Below are 14,239 nucleotides of genomic sequence, written 5' to 3'. Positions count from 1 at the left end.
CATGTTCCCCCATGTTATGAGATGGTGTCACTCTTTCCCATTCTTCATTTGGGTCAATAACACAGCTGAGAATCCCCTAGTGCAGGGGTAGTCAAACTGTGGCCCTCCAGATGTCCATGGACTACAATTCCCAGAAGCCCCTGCCAGCATTCGCTGGCAGGGGCTTCTGGGAATTGTAGTCCATGGACATCTGGAGGGCCGCAGTTTGACTACCCCTGCCCTAGTGGCAGCTGCATGTCAATTTCAAAAAAAATACTCTTGTCAATTTCAACATCTTTTGCTTGTGTTCTTTTCTTTTCCTTTCCACTCAATGAACTTATGCTAAAATGCAAACACAACACCTGAACCCTGAGGATTTAAATGGAAGACGCTTGCTGGACACTCCTGCAAAACTGCATCTGGATGAATTTTGAAAAACTTTGGACACTCCCCACACACATCATACGTGGCTTTCCACCCTGATTTGGAAAAGTGTGTGGGCTTCCTTTACTGTAGCTGCTTAATAAATGCACCAAAGGACAAAGAAGGGTGTGTAAGGCAGGCGCAGAATCCAAAATCACGATTAAAGGATTACAGCTCTGTAAAGCTGCAGTAAGATGTGTGGGCAAAGCAGTTGGGTCCCAAATGCCTAAAGTGGCGTTGTTGTGTTTTGACCACTAGAGAGCAGCATGCCTCAGCTAAACCAGCTTGGTGTAGTGGTTAAGCCAGGTTGACTCCCTGCTCCTCCTTCACATGCAGCCAGCTGGGTGACCTTGGGCTTGCCACAACCCTGGTAGTGCTTTTCTCACAGAGCAGTTCTGTCAGGGCTCTCTCAGCCTCCCCTCCCTCCCAGGGGGTCTGTTGTGGGAAGAGGAAAGGGAAGCCGATTGAAAGTCGCTTTGAGCCTCCTTCATGTAGGGAAAAGCGGCATCTAAGAACCAACTTCAGTAATATCAGGGCTCCCTCAGCTTCCCCTCCCTCACAGGGTGTCTGTTGTGGGGAGAGGAAAGGGAAGGCGAATGGAAGCTGCTTTGAGACTCCTTCGGGTAGAGAAAAGGACAAACTCTTCTTCTTTTTCGCATTTCAGGACCGTCCAACTTATGATTCATCCAGATGAGAGATTCTTCCTTGGGACAGTAACCAAAACTGAACTTTGCTAACTGTCCCTCAGCCTTTCCCTGCCCCCCTTCACACATATGGGGAGGGAGGTGAGGGTTACAAGCCCTGGGGACTGCTGGCACTCCTGGGGGGCTTCCATGGGCCTCCTTCCTGCTAGCGTCTGGGAACATGGTGGGGGAGAGAAGAGTCATTTGGGATGCCAGTTCATATCCCAAGGCAAGCTGGAGGCCAGAGCCAGTTTCACCCAGTTGCCAACTCTGAAAATTGGGGTGTGGAGCCTATGGAGGGAGGGGCTGGAGGAGGGACTTCAATGGAGCATGAATACATTGGATTCGCCTACCAAAGCAGCCATTTTCCCCCAAAGGAACTGATCTCTGCATTCTAGAAATCATTTTAGTTCCATGAAATATCCAGGACCCACCTGGAGGCTGGCAACCATAAGAAAACAGGAAAGGAAGTAAGATCCATAAGCAGAACAATAAGACAACTGACTGGCACAGAGAGAGGAAGTGAGAGAGAGAGCAGTCTGGGGGAAATCCAAGAGACAATCCTGATATTCTGTGAAATAAGGGGGCAGAAGTCTACTCTGCATTGTAATTTTGGCGTCAGTATTGTCGTTCCAATAGTTTTGACTGTTTCCACCCTCCCTAACACACAAACCATGGACTTTCTCCATAGACTGGCCACACCAACCCTTTTCTTCCTGAAGTGCTAGTTTACTTCATGCGGGGAGTTTTTACATGGGAAGGTTTTGTAAAGCGGCATCCCACGCCATGCCCAGGCAATGCAGGCAAGGTGGCTGTTCTGCATAACAACTTGTGGGGCAGCAGAAAGCAGTCTCAGTGGGGGGGGGGGGTCAGCGTCTCCCGCGAGCTTCCGGCAGGCACCCTCTCCGTGTCTTCTGGCCTCACCTCCATCACAGCCCAGTCCGGAGGGCGTAGAAACAGCTGGCAAGCAGAGCTGCACCCAGGAGGGCGTAATTGCCTCTGGCACCACCGGCACCCCTGTTGCAGTAGTCGGTCTGGCAGCAATCCACGGTTCTCTTGCCCCCTTTGATTTCGCCGGGCTTTGGGCAAGTTGGAGAACACCATTTGGAGACTGAGATATTCTGACCTGGAAAGTAGAGAATCCAGAAGAGGGAGGAAGAGGGAGAGGGAGAAGTTGTCAGAGATTTGGCTACAGGCAACAGAGAGTGTCCTAGGTAGAGGCTGTGGCTCAGTGGTAGAACTTCTGCTTGGCAGGCAGAAGGCCCCCAGTTCCTGGGGCCGAGAGAAGGCCGGGTCCCGCCCCCCACCCTCCCCGAAGACGGAAGAAGGCGGCGCGGCTCCCTCCCCACCAGCAGCTCTCTGGAGCCTTCTCCTGGCCACTGGAGCGGCCGGGAGAAGGCAGCGCCGCCCCCCAGAGAACTCACCGCATTGGCTGGCAGTCCAGTCTATGCGGTGATTCCCTGGCCAGGCGAAGCAGCCAATGCCATTGGTCTGTTTTGGTTTAATTTCTGTGAAAGAACACTGGCATAGTTTTATGGTTGGGGGTCACCACAACATGAGAGACTGTATTAAAGGGTCGCGGCATTAGGAAGGTGGAGAACCACTGATCTAGGGAAAGCAGAAGTCCTAGAGTGACACTGTACCCCTCCTGAGCTCTCTCCCCTCACCAATTTCCACCATCTCCACCCCCAAATCTCCTGGAATTCTCCAGCCCAGAGTTGGCAAACTTATCTATAAACGTATCGATTCATTCAGTTTGTTCTTGAGGCACTCCTTGTAGATGTCACCCCCTTCCCTCAGTTGGGGCGCCCCCAGGTGAACCCGGGGTGCCTGGCAAATTCGGCTTCAGAGGGAAGGATCTCAAGCCCAGCGCTTTGGCTGGCTCCTCCGGCAGCCCACCCACAGGCTGCACCTCTCGTGGAAACGTACCAGAAAATTCACTGGTCGCCGTCACACAATGAATCTCCATGTCGGAACATTTCACCTCCTTGCAGTCCTTGTGATACTTCGCATTCTCACACTTGTAGCAATAGAGAGAGGAAGCTGCCGAAAAAGAAAGAGGGGGAGGAGGTGGTTAAGGTGGACCCGGGGAGACATTCAGAGGTGGATTGGCATTGACCCTGGTATTCTTCGGTGATCTCCCATCCAAAGATTAGTCATGGCCAACCCTGCTTAGCAGCTGAGATCAGGCACAATCGTCCTAGCCTGCACTATTCAGATAAAGGCTTGATGGAATGGACCCTAGAGGTCATCTAGTCCAACCCCCGCACAATGTGAATAATTCACAACTGCCCTCCCAACTCCTCCAGTGGCCACGGCCAAGATAGAGGCAAAACCCTCAAGGATCCCTGGGCCGATCTGGCTTGGAGAAAAATTTCTTTCCAGACTCCAGGGTGGCAATTAGCCACTGTGTGGGATGGGAGGCTGGACCGGATGGATCCTCAGTGGTCTGATCCAGCAAGGCTCCTCTAGTGTTCTTCTCAGGGGAAGGCCTCGGCCTCTCTGCCCTCTTGTTGGCCATTCAGAGGAGCTGGCTGGCCCCTGCATGAGACGGGAGGCTGGACTAGATGGACTATTGGTCTGATCCAGCAGGGTTTTTCTGATGTTCTTCTGATGTCCAGAAAGAGGAGGTTAGAATTCTGGTGGCCAAATGGGTTGTACCACTTCCAACGGCTGGAGGGGGAGTCCAATTTCCATCATTCTGCCATGAAAAACAACCTGGCAGAATAAAAGATCACACATCAGAGAGTTGGGTTCTAGCCTCTCCATTCAAAAAACTGTGCTGGTTTTGCATTACCAGGGAACCCACTGCACCCCCCCCCCCCAGGCAAGCAGGTGGCTTTCTATCAAGCCAAATTATTTGGTCTTGCAACAGAGAGTACAGCCGGGCAAACCCAATCCTTTCCCCAGGGATATTTCCATGCCCAGGTGGTTGCTTCATGTGGGTCCCACCCGCTTATTCCAACCTGGGCAAGGCAAATACATTGTATGCAGATGAGGCCTGAGCTGGGGGTCCCGGACAATCATCCACCAAGCCTGTGTGTGCATCCCTTTTGTCGGAAGGGCTTTCCAGGTCTCTGGCAAGAAAGAGGACCGGGCTGACTGCCAGGTGGACGAGGATGAGACAGGACTGAGGGGGTACCAGACCTTTGGATGGGGAACCCAACGGAGGCAGGAGGAGCTGCAAAACAAGCATGAGCAGGTACAGTGCACTCACCTGTTGAAAGGCCACCAGGGATGAGGATGAAATACATTTTGTCAACAACGCTCGGTCATGTCACTGCATGTTCCTTATGCAAGCATCTGGTTCAGGAGGAATTTTTTCCGTGCACACGCCCCATTGAAGTGAACGGGAAATGTTTTCCCATTCATTTCAAAGGAGTCTGTGTGGGAGAGATTCCAATTGGGACAAAGGTTGCCTGCCCAGCAATCCCCCTGGAATTTCAGCCCCTCCCCAGACAACAGAGATCATAGATAGAGCAGGAAGCAACCCCAAAGATCATCTAGTAGTGCACAACCCAGGAAATCCACATCAGCCCCTCCATTTGTCCCTTCCGTCGCCAACCCTCCCATGGTTTCCCCACCGAATCTCCAGAAATTTCCCAACCCAGAGTTGGCAACTGGCTCTGGGTGTGACCTGCCCCGTTCCAGAACTCTAAATGTGATTAGCCCAATGTCACCAAGGGTGTTTAACATGGCCCAACTCAACGCAGGGCCCGGAATTCAGAGTGGTTTCCAGACTAGAAAGCGGGCATGTATCAGAAACCTCATACCGAGAATGAAGGCTGGTTCTGTGGAGGCTCAAGGGGGTGGCAGGTGACAGTGGGTTGTGAGTGTCCTGCATAGTGCACGGGGTTAGACTAGATGACCCAGGAGGTCCCTTCCAACTCTGTGATTCTATGACGTGTAGACTCAACCTTGGTTCTGTTTGCTTCAGACCAACACAGCCCCCCACCTGGATCTATCCCAAATGTTTCAGAACTATCAGAGGCTCGTGGGCTTATTTGCAGGGCCAGATTTTGCAGCCCAAAGTGAAAAACGGTGGCAGACGGGCCCAGTGAAGAGGTCCAGCTCCCCGTAGCGAGTTGTTGAGTCCAGAGTCTGGCCAAGTGGCCGCATGTTTGCTTTAGGATGCTCTGGGCTGATCCTGCGTTGAGCAGGGGGTTGGACTAGATGGCCCCTTCCAACTCTAGGATTCTATGATTCTATGTCCTGGCAGTGGGTTCTTCGAGCTAATGACGGGCTGGGTGAGGTTTTCTCTCTTGAGCAGGCCTTTCAGTCATCTTCCCGGATCACTCCCAGGGGTGAGCATTGCCCGTTCTGGATTGGGACATGCTTGGAGATCTGGAGGGGTGAAGCCTGGCGGTAAAACCTCAGCGCGGGGAATAATGCCATAGGATTCACCTCCCCAAGCCGACCTTATCTGGCGCTTCCTCACTGGAACAGGCTTCCTCGGGAGGTGGCAGGCCCTTCTTCCTTGGAGGTTTGGGAGCAGAGGCCAGATGGCCCCTGACAGCAATGCTGATTCTAAGACTTGGTATTAGTATAGGCAGATGGCGAGAGGGAGGGGCCAGGAGTAGTTATGAGTGTCCTGCATTGAGCAGGAGGTTGGGCTAGATGACCCTGGAGATCCCTTCCAACTCTAGGATTCTAGGATTCTACAAGACAGTTCTCAGCTCTCGGGTCCCTTTCTTACACGTCTTCATGGATCCTGGAGGTCTTCTGCCTTCGCCTGGCCATACCACAGCGGTCACTGGAGTACGGGGATGGGAGGTCCCTCTGCTGGCTTGAAGTTTCTGTGGCTGCAGTCTGGAGATCAGTTCTCCTTCTGGGATATTTCCAGGCATCACTTTTGAGGTTAGTAACCTTACCTGGCAGGAGTTGGATGTGTTTTCTTGTTAGTAAGTGCCATTTTTGGGCAGATTATGGGGCGAAATGGAATGTCGTTTTAATAGGAAATCTTAAAATTTTTATGATGTTTGGAAATTGGATTGTTGTTTTACGCTTTGTTGTAAGCTGCCCCAAGACTATTTGGAGAGGGATGGCCTAAATGTTGGATGGATGGACAGATAGGCAGACAGACAGATTCCACTTTGTGGCTTCTATTCCCTACTGGTAAGACAAAAAGAGGCATCTTTCAGGGCACAGTAGGAGCGCCAGGGGGCTCAGGGCAGAACCTGGAAGACACACAAATGGAGCTTAAGAGCAAAACGTCTCCTTGCACCAAGCCCGAGACAGTCTGTGCCCTCTTCTGTTTTGTATTTCTTTTTATTAGTCTATTGTACTCTGGCAAGCTCACTATAAGCAAAATCCTGCTGTTTAATTTTGCATTGTTTCCTGTGTCATATTAATTAACTCAGCCTTGCTCAAGTTTTTTATTGTTGAGAACCCCCTGAAACATTCTTCAGGCTCCGAGAAACCCCCAAAGTGGCGCATTTGTGCAGAATATGGGTGGGAAGGGAGCTCTGGACACGCCCACCCAAGCCCCTCCCCATCCCACCCCCTCCAGGCCCATCATTGGCCATTTTGGGAGGGAGAGGTGCAAGTTGACATGACTATGTATGACAGGACTATATATGACCTGATAAATGCTTAACAAATTTAAAAAATATATAGAAAATTAATGAACTCCCACCCTACCAGGGCCGTTAAGAAACCCCAGGGTTTCCCAAAAGCCTGTCTTAAGCTTTGCTTTGCTTCTCCTCTGTTTTCAGACATCTGGTTGGCTTGACAACTCTAATTCCTGTTGTGTTGTATATCCCAACCTATCAACTCTGTGTTGTAACCCACCTTGAGTTCAACTGAGAAAGGGGGACTAGGAAGGAAAGAAGGACAGGAGGGAGGGAGAGAGAGATTGAGGAAGGAAGGAAGGAAGGAAGGAAGGAAGGAAGGAAGGAAGGAAGGAAGGAAGGAAGGAAGGAAGGAAGGAAGGAAGGAAGGAAGGAAGGAAATATTTGGGCATTTTGGTTCTGCCTTTCTCCCCAAAGCAATGTACAGAAATTTGCAAAACAGAAGAGAACCAGTTTAAATATAAGGCTGGTGTCCCAGACAACAAGCCAAGCGCCAAGAGCCCTCTGGCTCTTCATCCTGCTCTTCCATTCATGCACCTGCATGTTCCTGCCTCTGGAATTCACACCTGCAACCAGAGGAAGGGAACCTGTCCCAGGTGATCCCCAGCGGCTGCTTACCAACTGGCTGGATTTCACCATTTTTCTTTGTTGTCTTCTCTCCTTTTGAGTTTTCTTTTCTCTTCTCGCCATGGCTAAAAGCAGCCTGGCAAGGAAGTGGGTGTTAATTCGATCACAATGCAGGGGAACCTGGCTAACTCCAACCTCTTTCCTCCGTACCCCAGTATCGTGTTGTGGTTAAAAGTGGTGGCCTCTGATGCAGAGACCCAGTTTGATTCCCCACTCCTCCACGCGCAGCCAGCTGGGTGACCTCAGACCAGTCCCAGTTCTCTCAGAGCTGTTCTCTTGAAGTTCTCCCAGCCTCACTTACTTCACCGGGTGTCCGTTGAGGGGAGAGGAAGGGGAAAGTGTTTATAAGCCGCTTTGAGGCTCCTTCGGGGTATAAGCGGGATGTAAAAAAACCCCACTTATTTGGTCAAAGCCACTACGACAAGGAAAATAGTCCTCCAAGGCTGTGTGTATCACGCCTGTTTTGACCCACCATGCTGACGACACTCTGTCCACATTTTGTGGAGAGCCACTTTGGCCATTCCCGTTGACCAAAAGAGCCACGTAGAATCATAGAATCGTAGAGTTGGAAGGGATCTCCTGGGTCATCTAGTCCAGCCCTCCTCACTATGCAGGATGCTCACACCCCTATCACTCATCCACTGTCCCCTTCCACCCCCTTAAGCTTTCACAGAATCGGCTGAATCACAGAATCAACTGTATAACCGTAGATTTCCCTGATGGGCTCCCAGCCAAGAACCAACGGGCCAGTCCTGATTAGCTTGCTGCAGCTGCTGGGATCCAGGTCAGGGCAGAAGACCTGCAGAGGTATGTCTAGGAAGCCCAGGGTTGCTATGCAGAGGCAGGCAATGGCAACCACTTCTCTGTGTGTTTTGCTCTGAGCTGGATGCCCTTGGCGAGCCTGACCCCAGCGGACTTCAGACATTAAGTAGGGTCGACCCTGGTTCGTCTTGGGTGGCTGCGTAGAGGCAGGGAATGGTCCGGGGATCTCCCAGAACTACAGCTCATCTCCACACGACAGAGATCAGCTCCCCTGAAGAGAAATGGATGCTTTGGAGGGGGGACTCTGTGGCATTGGATCCCACTGAAGTTCCTATCCCACCCCCCACCCCCCGCCCCCCGGCTCCATCCCCAAATCTCCAGAAGTTTTCCAACCTGGATTTGACAACCCTCCGTTAGCTGGACAGGCATTTATGCTCCAGAGCAGAGGTGGCCAAATTGTAGCTCTTCAGATGTCCATGTACTAGAATAACCATGAGCCCCTGTCACGCAGGGGCTCATGGTAATTGTAGTGCATGGACATCTGTAGAGCCACAGTTTGGTCACCCCTAAATGCACAATCTCTCTCTCTCTCTCTCTCTCTCTCTCTCTCTCTCTCTCTCTCTCACACACACACACACACACACACACACACACACACACACACACACACAGAGACCTACCCCTTCCTATATCCTTCCTCAAGATCCACCTGGGGCATGATCCTTTTTCCCTACTGATGCCAAACCAAAGCAAGGGACAAATACAGATTTGTTCTTAACCCTTTAATGGCCTCCTTCATCTCCCTTGTGCAAAATGTTGGGGCAGGGACCCTTCTTCTTGTCCTCCCCACCAATGTCACATGCAATTCATGGCTAGAAGAGACCTAAGGTCTCGCGTTCTAATCCTGCCACCCTGAGAGCCTCAGAAGGTTTAATTGGTGCCAGGTGATGGATAAGCTGATAAAGGAATCCACAAATAGTTAAAGCGTAGACAGCTGGGGTAGGATTTTGCCTAGGGTCATCAAAGGGGAATGGGGACAGAGTTGCTAGATCCAAGTTAGGAGACTCCTGGAGTTTTGGGGATGTTTCTAGGAAAGGTCAGAGACTTCATTGGGGGATAACGCCTGAGGGTCCCCCCTCTAAAGCAGCCACGTTCTCCGGGGGAACTGACCTCTGTAGTCTGCAGTCAAGAGTAATCCTAGGGGATCCCCAGGTCGCACCTGGAGGTTGGCATCTCTTCCTGAGCCAGGGGCGCACCCCAATCTTGCATCGTCTCCCTGCTTATTACAGTCCCTGTTGCAAATGCCTTTCATCCATGCAGGTCCCAAGCCCCCCCCCCCCAGGGTGGCCTTTTGGGGTGTTTGAAGGAGAGCCCTTCCTCCTGTTCACCCCAGCAGAAAAGCCAGGTGAATCCAACCCTTTATGCTGGGAAATCTAAGCATATTCAAGCTCCGAAACTGTTTCTCTGCTCTCTCTCTCTCTCTCTCTCACTTGCACCAACTCGGCAAGACAAGTTCGGCAGCTTGAGGTTTGCACGCCGTCTCCAAGATTCCTTCTCAAGGCCCCCTCGAGTTTGGCACAAGGCAACCCCCCCCCTCCAGGGCTTACCTCTCTGCACACTCAGAGCCACCACCAGCAGCACGACCGGGAGAAGCTTCATCTTGGCCGGGCGTCCCTGGGGAAGGAGAGACCAGTCAGCTCTTCTGACATTAGACAACTCCTGGCTACACCAGAGCCAGCTGCAATGCCCATTCAGGGTGTGTCGTCAGGGAGGGACCCAGATGAATCCTGCGCATCACGGCAGGGGTGCATTTTCCACAGCCAGTCCAAGTCAGGCGTATTGCAACCTGCATGAAATTCCAAGGAGGGGAACCTTGTCCAAGAAATGTCAGCATTTATTATTTATTTAGAAGGAGAAGGAGAAGGAGAAGGAGAAGGAGAAGGAGAAGGAGAAGGAGAAGGAGAAGGAGAAGAAGAAGAAGAAGAAGAAGAAGAAGAAGAAGAAGAAGAAGAAGAAGAAGAAGAAGAAGAAGAAGAAGAAGAAGAATTGGTTCTTATGTGCCGCTTTTCTCTACCCGAAGGAGTCTCAAAGTTGGTTCTTATATGCCAACTCTTATCATTTATTATTATTCTATTTACTTGTTCAAATTTATTATTGAGAAAGTGCACAGATGACTCGAACCTTTGCTATCTTGGTTGCTGGGGGCTGACATTCTCAAAGAGAGACCCGTGAGGAAGGAGGAGGGTAAAACTTTTGGCCAGGGTGGAAAGCGTTGTCAGAGTTTCGATAAGCAGAGGAGAATGGCACCAGCTGCTTAAAGAATAACTAGCTTTATTGAGTACAGAAAGAACTTTGCAAAGGGAGAGGAGGGAGATAGTCCTAACAGTCTAACCAACTGTGTTTTTCTGTTCACGATCAGGGAGGAAGTGTGCTCAAAGGAGCCAATTGAGACGCAGGAAGAAATTATTTCATAATTTCACTTATGATTCTATTTATCTGTGATTCTTTGATTCATTTGACATTCACTTTTCTGCCTCATAAAGACACCCTAAGTAACTAGGAGAAGAAGAAAGTTGATTTTTATACCCGGCATTTCACTGCCCAAAGGAGTCTCAAAGCAGCTTATAGTTGCCTTCCCTTCCTCTCCCCACATCAGACACCCTATGAGGTAGGTGAGGCTGAGAGAGCTCTGACAGAACTTCTCTGTGAGAACAACTCTAACAGGACTGTGACTAGCCAAAAGGTCATCTGGCTGGCTTCATGTGGAGGAGGAGTGGGGAATCAAACCCTACTTTCCAGATCAGAAGCTGCCACTCTTAACCATGACATTACACTGACTCTCTTAAAACTATAAAAGAGTATCAAAATGTTGATGTTGTTATGTGCGAAGTCGTGTCCGACCCATCGCGACCCCATGGACAATGATCCTCCAGGCCTTCCTCATTCTCTGTCGTCCCCTTCTTCTTTTGCCCTCGATCGCTCCCAGCATTAGGCTCTTCTCCAGGGAGTCCTTCCTTCTCATGAGGTGGCCAAAGTATTTGAGTTTCATCTTCAGGATCTGGCCTTCTAAAGAGCAGTCAGGGTTGATCTCCTCCAGGACTGACCGGTTTGTTCGCCTTGCAGTCCAAGGGACTCGCAAGAGTCTTCTCCAGCACCAGAGTTCAAAAACCTCAATTCTTTGACGCTCGGCCTTCCTTATGGTCCAACTTTCGCAGCCATACATTGCAACTGGGAAGACCATAGCCTTGACTAAACACACTTTTGTTGGCAGGGTGATGTCTCTGCTTTTTAGTATAGCTATGAGTAAAACCATCATCAGACCATCAGCAAACCCCTTCTGGAATTAAAATGTTTGGAATCTCTTGTGTGTTTTTCTGTTCTGAAAGGGAACCTGAAGGGAGAGGAAGTCCTTCAGATATGGGCTTCAGGTCCAGAAGGGGTCCAAAGGTGAGCACCAACAGCTTGAACTGGACCCAGAATCTAACTGGCAGCCTCAGGGGCCTCAGAACTGAAAGGATGTTTTCCAGCGGTAGGCATGCCAGCCTCCAGGTGGGACCTGGAGATTCCCTGGAATGATAGCTCGTCTTCAGGCAACAGAGCTCAGTTCCCCTGAAGAAAATGGTTGCTTGAGAGGGTGGACTCCATTGCATTATACTCCACTGAGCTTCTTCCCTTTCACAAATGCTCCACTCCCAACGTCTCCTGGGATTTCTCAAGCCAGAGCTGGAGACTCTAGTTAGCTGACGAATCTCCAGGAACAAACAAGCTGCAGTTTGTACTAGCTGCAGTTTGCATGTCAACCCGCCCCCTCCCTCCCAAAATGGCCAATGATGGGCTTGGAGGTGGTGAGAAGTGGAAGGGACCCAGGTGGGCGTGTCCACATCTATGCATCCCAACCATATTCTGCACAACCATGGCACTTCTGGGGTATCTTGAAGCCTAAATAATGTTTCTGGTGTTTCTCATTAGAAAGACTGACATAGAATCATAGAGTTGGAAGGGACCATACAGGCCATCTAGTCCAACCTCCTGCTCAACGTAGGACCTAAACCTGAAGGGAGAGGCATAGACAATCCCCCTTCCCCTGTCCCACAGAACACAGTTCCTTATCTTCAAAGCAATTTCAGAGCAATTTGAGAGCAGAGCTGGCACGGCCTTTGGCCTTCAGAGAAAACAGACAAGCATATACAGATGACACTGCCGAGAAACAGAACTTCCTGGGAACAGACTGCTGGGAACAGGGAGATTAGAGCAGCTAACTTCTCCCAGAAAGCAAAATAGGGATCTGGAAAAAGCAGGCATGTTCCTCAACAGGGACTCATGGGAATTGTAGTCCATGGACGTCTGGAGAGCCACAGTTTGGCCACCCCTGATATAATACCTTCAGAGCGTCCCTTTCAAAGCAGGTTTCCTTCAGGGGAACAGAGCTCTGTAATTTCAGGAGATATTCAGGCCGCACCTAGAGTTTGGCAAGCTTAAAACGAAACGGAGGAGAAGCAGGTGCCAAGCAAGTCATCAAACAACCAATCGAGCCGCTGCATTCAGAAATGCAATCAAGAAAGAAGTCAAGAATGAGGGTTTGCAGTAAGGGGAAAAAAACGGCAAAAAATTTAATTTAACGATGGAAGTATTTAGCAGGGAAGCTTAATAAAAGAGTAACAGGGAAAGATATTGTTAAAAGAACACTGCAGGAGAAGGAAGAATGGAAGAATTACCAAAAGTGAAGGGAAAAAGGAAGACGATTTAGACGAAGGATGACAAAGCAGTCATACATTTTTTGGCTTAAGAGTCAGAGATGCCTTAAGAAATACCAGCAAGAGAGTATCCGAGTTTAGCCGTGTAGGTCTGCAGCAGAAGAGCTAAATTTGAGTCCACCGGCCCCTCGGAGGCTCCAGCCTAGCAGCAAGAGAAGATCTTGGAAAAGAAAGATGAGAGTCAGAAGGAAGGGAAGAAAGAAGAAGGAAGGAAGGGAAGACCTATGGCTCCTCAGGAAAAACCACAGGAAAAGGAAGGAGACAAGCTGAGGATCCAGGACAGATCCTTGAAGGATTTCAGTGGGAAGAGGGAAAGAAGACTTACCAGTTCTAGAGACAGAGAAAGAGTGCGGGGAAGTGGAAAGGGAGAGCAGAGGCAGAAGAGATGAGTCACTGCTTGGCAGCCACAGCACAGCAGTTTAAATTAGATGCAGCAGGCCTGCTAAATTCCACAGGGGGGGTGGGGGGGCTTCCAGTCCCGTGAAATCAGAAGAAAGGCTACATGAGCTGTTTGTTTACCGGTGGTCTCTGGGTTCCCTGCTTTGCTCAGAGTGACACATCCCTGTTGTAGAACAACATTCGAGGCCAGCTGGTGCCTTTAAGACCAACCAGGTTTTATCCTGGGGATAAGCTTCCGTGCCCACACACCTCTCTTTAGACACACTGAAATGGAAGTTTCACATTTAGCTTCTTCAGGGAGATCTACACATATTTTTCTTCTGAGCAGGAATCTCAGGGCTCTCTCAGCCTCCCCCACCTCACAGGGTGTCTGTTGTGGGGAGAGGAAGGGAAGGCGACTGGAAGCCGCTTTGAGCCTCCTTCGGGTAGAGAAAAGTGGCATATAAGAACCAACTCTTCTTCTTCTTCAGTAATCTCAGGGATCTCTCAGCCTCACCCACCTCACAGGGTGTCTGTTGTGGGGAGAGGAAGGGAAGGCGACTGTAAGCCGCTTTGAGCCTCCTTCGGGTAGGGAAAAGCGGCATCTAAGAACCAACTCTTCTTCTTCTTCAGTAATCTCAGGGCTCTCTCAGCCTCCCCCACCTCACAGGGTGTTTGCTGTGGGGAGAGGAAGGGAAGGCGACTGTAAGCCGCTTTGAGCCTCCTTCGGGTAGGGAAAAGCGGCATATAAGAACCAACTCTTCTTCTTCTTCAGTAATCTCAGGGCTCTCTCAGCCTCACCCACCTCACAGGGTGTCTATTGTGGGGAGAGGAAGGGAAGGCGACTGTAAGCCGCTTTGAGCCTCCTTCGGGTAGGGAAAAGCGGCATCTAAGAACCAACTCTTCTTCTTCTTCAGTAATCTCAGGGCTCTCTCAGCCTCCCCCACCTCACAGGGTGTCTGTTGTGGGGAGAGGAAGGGAAGGCGACTGGAAGCCGCTTTGAGCCTCCTTCGGGTAGAGAAAAGTGGCATATAAGAACCAACTCTTCTTCTTCTTCAGTAAT

General features: G+C 50.4%; 1 protein-coding gene across 1 annotated transcript; it reads right to left on the bottom strand.

Moving 5' to 3' along the window:
- Positions 1-1,793: 1,793 nt before the first annotated feature.
- Positions 1,794-13,224, bottom strand: LOC143844366 (lymphocyte antigen 6E-like). Its single transcript, XM_077351351.1, has 4 exons — positions 13,124-13,224; positions 9,652-9,718; positions 3,015-3,128; positions 1,794-2,211 (listed from the first exon to the last, which is right to left on the bottom strand). The coding sequence occupies exons 2-4, from the start codon at positions 9,701-9,703 to the stop codon at positions 2,015-2,017; spliced, it is 363 nt and encodes a 120-aa protein (XP_077207466.1). The 5' UTR covers positions 9,704-9,718; positions 13,124-13,224; the 3' UTR covers positions 1,794-2,014.
- Positions 13,225-14,239: the final 1,015 nt, after the last annotated feature.

The sequence above is a fragment of the Paroedura picta genome, chromosome 9 (assembly GCF_049243985.1).
Source record: "Paroedura picta isolate Pp20150507F chromosome 9, Ppicta_v3.0, whole genome shotgun sequence".
Classification (NCBI taxonomy): Eukaryota; Metazoa; Chordata; class Lepidosauria; order Squamata; family Gekkonidae; genus Paroedura; species Paroedura picta.
Note: the sequence above shows the minus strand (reverse complement) of the source record. Positions and strands in the feature narration are given on the sequence as shown.